Source organism: Manihot esculenta, chromosome 15 (genome assembly GCF_001659605.2).
Source record: "Manihot esculenta cultivar AM560-2 chromosome 15, M.esculenta_v8, whole genome shotgun sequence".
In the NCBI taxonomy this organism is placed as follows: Eukaryota; Viridiplantae; Streptophyta; class Magnoliopsida; order Malpighiales; family Euphorbiaceae; genus Manihot; species Manihot esculenta.
The window spans coordinates 9,976,782-9,985,205 of record NC_035175.2 but is presented as its reverse complement, the minus strand read 5'-3'; the positions used below and the strand labels follow the sequence as shown (position 1 = coordinate 9,985,205).

At 33.3% G+C, this 8,424-nt stretch overlaps 1 protein-coding gene across 1 annotated transcript; it reads right to left on the bottom strand.

Annotated features, from left to right (window-relative positions):
- Positions 1-3,797: 3,797 nt before the first annotated feature.
- LOC110600733 lies at positions 3,798-7,607 on the bottom strand. The gene is made up of 6 exons (XM_021737589.2): positions 7,286-7,607; positions 6,579-6,741; positions 5,753-6,439; positions 4,703-5,150; positions 4,492-4,573; positions 3,798-4,176 (listed from the first exon to the last, which is right to left on the bottom strand). Exons 1-6 carry the CDS (start codon positions 7,313-7,315, stop codon positions 3,970-3,972), a joined length of 1,617 nt encoding a protein of 538 aa, XP_021593281.1. The 5' UTR covers positions 7,316-7,607; the 3' UTR covers positions 3,798-3,969.
- Between the last annotated feature and the right edge of the window lie 817 nt (positions 7,608-8,424).

The following is an 8,424-nucleotide window of genomic DNA, read 5'->3' as shown; positions in this document are numbered from 1 at the left end:
TATGGGTGTCGAACAAACTGATCCGTGCTACGGGAGCAGGGAAACCTGCTCGCGTGGCTATCAGTTTGGCTTGTTCGGCACTCAAGGTGCCGAACACGCACAAGTAGTTGGCTTTTAAAGCCAAGTCTCCCACCATCTCCTTCTGTTTTCCCATTTTCATTCTGCTCTTCTCCTCTTCTCCAGTCCACTGCCAAACTCTTCTTTTCTCCTTCTTTTCTCCACACTTCACCTCTGCACCTCCACGTTCAGCCCACTGCCCAACTCTTCTCTTCTCCTTCTTTTCTCCACACTTCACCTCTGCACCTCCACGTTCAGCACGCTGTAATTTTCTTCTTCTCCACCGTGATCTCCATCTTCAGCACGCTGTAATTTTCTTCTTCTCTATCGTGATCTCCGTTTTCAATTTCGTATTTTCAGAAAATATCATCAGATTTTTGTATAAACTTTTATTTACTTTTAAATGTGTATATATATTTTTTATTTTATATATAAAAATAAAATTATAAATTAAAATGTCAAATTTTAATAAAAAAATTATTTTACATTAAGTAATATTGTTAATATAATTTTTTATGTAATTTTTATAAATTTAAAAATTTTATTAAATAAAGTTGAAATTTTTTAAAAATTAACTAATTAGTATTTTAATTTAAGAGATTAAAAAGTTAATTTTAGTGAAAAATTTTATCCGTCCATAATGATATAATTTTAAAAAATATGTAATTATATTTTTGATTATTTTATCTGTAAAATAAAATTAAAAATTGTAATAAAGTTAATAATTTTTAAAAAATATAATAAATTAAATTATTAAATTATTTAATCCTTCATGTATTTCCTTTTTAAGTTTTTTAAATTTATTTTATTTTAATTTTTATATTACAATATTATGTAAATTGATTAGTATTAATTTTATTTTATGTTAAAGTTATTTTAAATAATTTTTAATATCTAATAAAATTTAATTTTTTTAAATAAATATAATTAAGAAAATAGAATTTAATAATTTTGAAAAAATATAATAAAATAAATTCTTAATTTATTTAATCCGTATTGTATTTCTTATTTAATTATGTTAAAATTATTATTTATTTTAATTGTTATATTATAATAGTATATAAATTGATTAGTATTAATTTAATTTTATGTTTAATTTTTTGTAAATATTTTTCAATATCTAATAAAATTTAATAAATTGAAAATAAATATAATTAAGAAAAAAATTTTTTTTTAAAAATATAATAAATTAAATTATTAAATTATTAAATTCGTCATGTATTTCCTTTTTAATTTTTTTAAATTTATTTTATTTTAATTTTTATATTACAATTTTATGTAAATTGATTAGAATTAATTTTATTTTATGTTAAAGTTATTTTAAATAATTTTTAATATCTAATAAAATTTAATTTTTTTAAAATAATGTAATTAAAAATGTAATAAAATTTAATAGTTTTTTAAATATTACATTAAAATATTTAAAAAATATTATAAAATTTAATTAAATCTAATTTTTTTTATAGCCATGATATTATTTCAATTACATTAACACCACCCTATTTTAAATTTCTTTTTATGTACTGTTAAATTTGTTGTGAATTATGAATAGAATATTTGATATGATTTTAGGATGGAATATTGTTGTGATGGAATATTTGTTGTGATTTTTAATAGAATATTTGTTATGATTTTTGGATAGAATATTTTTGAAGTAGTAGTATTTATTGTGATTTTTGGATAGAATATTTGTAGAATATGTATATTATTGTAGTGTTAAATTATGTTAATTTATTTAGTGAATAAATGATATTTGAATATTGTTAGTGATTTTGAATATAATAAAGTCAGTGAATGTGTATTAATATAACATTGTATTGTGGTGTGATATTGTATATTATTTTGTATAATTAGATATGGATGAAAGACGCACCCGTCGTGACCGCCATAATTATATTTTACCTGGTCTCAATGATCCATCATTACTATATGGAGCCGAACATACGTCTGAGGCTATATGGTAATAAAATATATAAAGTGGGGCGATAGGTTGCAGAAAAATGGGTACAATTTTACATTTAGACGATATTTCAGATCAGATAATACCTCACTTGCGGCGGACGGATTTTTATGGCGTAATACGGTTAGCTTTTTTTGCATTGGATTGGCACTTAATTACGGCCCTTGTTGAGCGGTGGCGACCGGAGACACATATATTTATGTTTCCGAAGGGGAAATGAGCATAACCCTTCAGGATGTGGGGCTCTTAACTGGGTTGCCGGTCAATGGAGCAGCTGTTACAGGCCGATCACGCCACCATTGACCATAAGTTTGTGAGACATTATTAAGTGTCGTTCCACCTAATAATATCATAAGAGGGTGTTATCTGCGTTTAAAAAATATTTAAAAAAATAAAAATTTAAAATATAAAATATTTAAAACTTACCTGTGTTTCTTTTTTTGTAGTCGAATCGATAAGAGTAGATAAAATAATTTTGTGAAATTTATAGAGGGGAATAAATGGTTTATAGAACGCAATTTGTTGATATATAATACAAATTTTGAGTAATTTATAGAGTAGTGGACGGAGATATTTATTGAGAGATGAAAAGTGACGGGCTAAAGTGATTTATAGAGTGGTTTGGGGGATATAATTTATAGAGTAGTGTGGGGGATAATTTATAGAGAAAGGGAAGGAATAGCCGTTGGCTAGTTCGACAGTGATAGTGCCGAACTAGCCGTTGAGATTTATTTTTCACGGACCGCACAGTGGGTATTAATTGCACAAGAATTTATTCCGCACCATCACTGCAAAATAAATTTATGTGCAAGGTGCATGCATGCAGTGGATGCAGGGCCGTGCATTGCATGTATGCAGGGTCGTGCACCTGCATGCATGCACAGCCCTGTAGGCTTTAATTAGCTCTTCGGCACTTATGAGTTTTCTTCTTGTGGCGTGCAGCCACGAGAGCAGTTTTCAACTGTTCCCGTGGCAATGAACAGCTTGTTCGGCACCATGAGTATCGAACAAACTGAATTAGGCCGAGTTCAACACTATGGGTGTCGAACTAGCGTGTTCGGCAGTATGACTGGCGAACACGCTGGATTGACGTACAAAATTCAAAAATATTTTTGAATTCTGCATAATTTTAAAATTATTTTTTATATTATGCATAATTTGAAAAATTTCTCAAGAATATATGAAATATATTGAGGAGAAAAATCTTTACTTTTCATTCATAAAAGCATGTATGCATAAATATTTGGTCTTCGGTGGTTATTGGCTGTTGCGGTCCATTTGGGGTCTGATTTAGCTTTGGATTTGAGGATTTGGTGCTCTAAGATGCCTTTTTTTCTCCTTTGGCAACCTATCAACCTCACCCTTTACAGCGTGTTGGCTGCTGACCACCGTTCCGCTTGAGTGGGTCTGGCAGGCAAGGGTTGAGTTTCTTATGGGCTTTGGACTTCAGAATTTTTATGCTTTTATGTAGCTTATTTTCATTGGGCTTGTTGTTATGGTTTGAGAGTGTACTTCTGAGTTCAGTATATTTAATATTTTGACAAAATATATATATATATATATATATATATATATATATACACCACAGATACATTGTGACGGTTAAATTGGACTTGCTCAAATCAATTGGTATAATATAATCATTATACATGGAATGATTGTATTTAAAAATTTCTAAGGTTAATGGGAAGTTTTTATTAGGTTTAGTTTTCTTGTTCGAGTATTCATCCTTGGTGTTTGAACGAAGTTAAATCTTACAGAAAAAAGCAGAGAATTTTCACGTTCTAACTTGCAAACTAGGTCACTCCATTAGATACAAGATTGAGCAACACACAGGCAAGTGGACAGCATTCAATGAATTATAAAAGATGAACAAGGTAAACAAGATGCTACTTTGGCTCAACGCGAGTATGAGCAAATTCTTTCTACTTGAATATTTTGATTTTTCAATTTTATGACAACCAACCACAGCACATGTAATGGGATGTCGGCATTCGCCCTGTCTGACGAATGTACTCTGCCTGAGCTGCAGTTCTTTCTGCAGCCCTATTTTTCCTGGTTTCTGCTGCAGCCCGTTTTTCTTCTGATTTTTGTCTTGTGATAGAGAGCTTCTTTACCATCTTTGCTTGAGCTTGGGCTCGCATTTGTTCGACTTGGGCCTGAAAGTTTATGGATTTCAATTGCAAGTCAGCTAAAATTTGTGCACATCACATAGCGATCTCAGCGGTCATTTAAATCACAGAAGTCGCAAACTTTTACAAAGTTATCATTCTAGAGTTTATAACAGTGCAAACTTTGATTGCTCTGTAAATCGTTTGTGATGACTGACGCCTAGATTTCACAAAGTTGGCAATGGAGTTACTGGAAACTTAGGCCTTAACAAATTTCTCTCTTGCAATTTTCAAATAAGAAAGTCTGTTAAACAAGAATTTGGAGAAACTGTCATCATGACAATTAAAAGAATATTCACATACCTCTACTCTTCGCATCTCTGCCTCTAGTTTTGCCTTCTGCCGACTTTCCCATGCTTGAATTTTGATTTCTTCACCTTTATATCTGAAAGTTTCAAGCATGCTTCATCAGATAAGAACATAAAAAATTATTTTGTATCGCAAGATACTCAAACTGCTTGACATGTTCATCAGAATACTGCTTTAAATTTAATCCATGAGTGCCGGAAGAAACCTTGCAGCATGTTTAGATTTTTCTGCTTCTTCCCATGCAGATGCACGTTTTTCATATTCAATCGGTTCAAGCTCATCCCTATCAGCAGTCTTAACAGCAGATGCATTCTTCTCCTGTTCTTCTTTACTTGCCCAGGCAGCAATATTCATCTTGCCTAGCTGGACACCTAAGGCCATAATCTCCTTTCTGGTCTTCAGTTTCATTTCTTGCTCGGTCAACTCTCTTTTGCCGTTCTCAGAGGTGTGATGCATATCATCATCAGTCCCATGCTCCATAGGCGTTGGTGCTGGTGCCCCTGCCCGAGGTGTAGATGGGATAGAAGAAGTTGGGCTGCGCAGAGGAGTCGTTGCCCCCACAGGTGTAGCCGTCCTTGAGGGCTCTTGACTTGTAACAGGAGTCATTTCTGTTCCCATGTCTCTCATGCAGACTGATCTTATGACAGGAAGAACTGCAAAGCCATACCATCATATTATCAAGTGCAAAAAGAAACCTGGTAAAATGGACGAAAAGGGATTATGATATAGGGTGAGCTTATTCGACTAATTATACTATTCCCCTGAATCCCCTACTATACTTTTGCAAGCCCACAAATTAGAAGTTTTGGTCATTAATACGATCATCATAGAGAGGCTGTCATCAAACCATGACCCTAAATGATTAATTCACAGGTTCGAAAGCCAAACTATTAAGATGGCAAGTACCCAAATAAACATTATTGTGTAAGCATTCATATTATATTGGCATTTCTACTAGGGATTATGAATGAGGCGAAAATAATCAAGCATGGGAATGACAATATTTCCTTGCTGATTATTTTAATAAGGGGGATCAAATGGCAGGGTAAATGAAAACTACTAGCATGCATCAGAGAAAATTCAGTGTTTTCATGTGTTCTTTGAGCATAAATGCATATTCCTACATAAGGCAACATGGTACATGACTGTATATTCCTTTTCGGTTAGCAGAAACTTCTTAGTGCATTAAATCCATATGCGCAACAAAGCAGTAACCTTTATGGTTCTCTAAGTAAATATTACTCGGCAAATTTACCTGTTGCATCTTCTGCTAAACTTTTTGCATTACATATTTCTCTTTGATCCAGTTCCTGCAAGTCCTTGCTCTGAGTACACTGATCAATTAGAAGATTTCCCCCATATGCTTGACCAGAAACTGAAGAAGTTCCAGGGGGAACGAAGGAGAACTTCTCAAATGCCAATTGTGAAGGAGGCGGACCGAAATCAATGCGCTTAGTGTCTACTATCCTGCTAATCGAAGACTTAAGATCATGATTTGCTGATTCTGGAGCAACTCTCACTGTATTGGTCCCAAGCATCCGATTAGCTTGGTAGTGTAAACCATTTTTCTTCAAATTAGGCTGCACATTTTGCCTATTCATTATCCATTTCTCTGCATCATTCCACTTAGATGGCATAGGCCTTGAAAACGATCTAGTAAATTGATTATGTACTGATCTTTCCTTATGGAACTCAAAACTAGAAGAACTAGCATTACTATCATAATCAAGATTCTCATCTTCAAGTGATCTCATTGGATGAACTGCACTTGAATTACCACTTTCACCCTTTGAAAATTGCTGTATTTTACCACGACCCACGTTGCCATTTTCGTTTGGCAAGGTGTCCTTCGGCTGGCAAGATGTCTGATCGATTTGGCTGGGGCTAACCACCGTGTCTCCCGTAACAGTCACAGATGGCACTTCTAAGCTCGGAGCTGCAACTGTATACCACAGTTCAATGCAAATAAGTTCAAAATCTACTCAACGCTCCAAGAAGACAGAGGCTACACTAAATTAATTTAGAACCTAACATTTTATGCAAAACAACACCCAAAAGAGGGGAAGAATAGCAAGACCAACCTTCCTCATCATTGGATTCTAATAAGCTATTCTTGACAAATTCAGTGTCATCGAGCCTTGCAGGAGATGTCCTTGAAGAATTACTGTTTGATCCATCCCTCTTTCTGTTATAGTGAGGTCCCATGAGCTTCATCCTCAGCTTAGTTGGAGATATTATCCCACTCTGCATTTGATAAACAACAAGTTTTCAGGAAAAACAGCGACAAGCTTTTCAAGCTTGCACAAGATCTACTGAGCGCATAAAAAAACTATTTGAAGAAAAAACATAGCCTTGATATACAAAACATTTTCATTGCAAATTTATACAAGAAATTTCTCAAATTGACCCATTCAAGAATAGAAAAATCGAGAGAAATAGCCGTTAAAATTAGACCTTTGAATACATTTACATTAAAAATCCAAAAAGTCTCCAACTTGAAGTAATAGATGACAACTCCGGAATTAAAATTACAATTAAGAAAAAAGAAAAAGAAGCAAAAATACAAAACAAAGATCATCACGGAATCAGGAGAAAATAACTGAATTATTGGCTCACACTAAATCACTTCAAAGAAAAACTCCATGAGCCACCAGGAAAAGAAAAGAAACAAAACAGAGAACCCATTACATTGGAAGTTGCAAAAACATCAACGGACAAACAAAAACAGGACAAGGGTCTCTGGATGTGCTCTTCAAAATCTCTTCAAAGGACAAAAACGAAACATTACCTGAACTTTGTGTATCCTCTCGTACTCCATTAGATCTCTCTTTCTCTCTCTCTAAACTTTTTTTGAGTCTCTAGAATGAAGCAGCAGAAGAAGCTACGAGCATACGTCTCTCTCTGTCTCTTTGTTTCGAGATGTTATTGTAGCAGACAGGTCACAACTCACAAGTGCGAGAACTGTGCCACTATGAATCAAAGATCCAAGCTTTAGCTTCTCTTCTCTTCTCTTTCCTTGCCCCACTTCCGCTCTCTCCACGTCACCACCTGGGCCCACATCTCTATATTCATACACGAGGCAGGCGAGATTAATGGTGGTCGGCGATTTTCTAACTTGACCAGCCAAGTTATTGCTCATTTGTTTAAATGAAAAAAAATCCTCTTCTTTCCTGAAAATTTCTAATACTCCAAATTCAAATACAGACAAAATGCAAAAAATAAAAATAAAAATAAAAAGAGCAGGCTTTTGAACAGTGAGGCAATGATGGAAAAAAGTGGAATTTCACTTTGCTCTGTATAGTAAGCAGTTCATCACAGTAAGTAAATATGTCATTATCTTATCAATCACTGAAAATATATTACTAAAAAAAAGGCAATGTAATAACAGTAAAGAGTTATTTTCTTTGCTTTAATTATCACAGCAAAAACAATCCCCTTTGCATCATTCTCCATTATTTTCATTTTGACCACTTTGGATTTTTCTTGTATGCAAGGCATGACTCGAATTTAATGCACAAAACTTTAAAAAAAATGTTTAAAATAAGGAAATTTAAAAAAATATTTTAATTAAATAATAGTAATTTTCAAGTACTATCATCCAAAATCACACGGTATCAGGAGCAGTTAAGTTTACCCTTTCTAGGTGAAAAGCTTGGCAGAATAATTCTGAATTCTGCTTTTTTTTTTTTCTTTAACTCAAAATAAAATGCAAAATTAATAATGAATATTGATGAAGGAAAATGTATGGTTGAAGTCAGCAGTCAAAGAGAGTTGGAAGACAAAAATGCAGGCAAATTACCATTATCAATGACGTCCTTTTTCTTTTTCCATTGTTAATAGTTAATTGTTTATGTAACCTAGGAGGCGTTGAACAGTGTCAGACAAGGGTTCAGAATTCTATAATGTGACCCTTTGCCTTTGAACAGT

What these genes read in the sequence shown, in the direction of transcription:
- LOC110600733 (XM_021737589.2), bottom strand. Translation starts at nt 7,315, where the DNA reads ATGGAGTACGAGAGGATACACAAAGTTCAG. An exon ending in TTTAGCAGAAGATGCAACAG is followed by an intron (nt 5,151 to 5,752) that starts GTAAATTTGCCG and finishes ATGGCTTTGCAG; the next exon opens with TTCTTCCTGTCATAAGATCA. An exon ending in AAATCTAAACATGCTGCAAG is followed by an intron (nt 4,574 to 4,702) that starts GTTTCTTCCGGC and finishes TGAAACTTTCAG; the next exon opens with ATATAAAGGTGAAGAAATCA.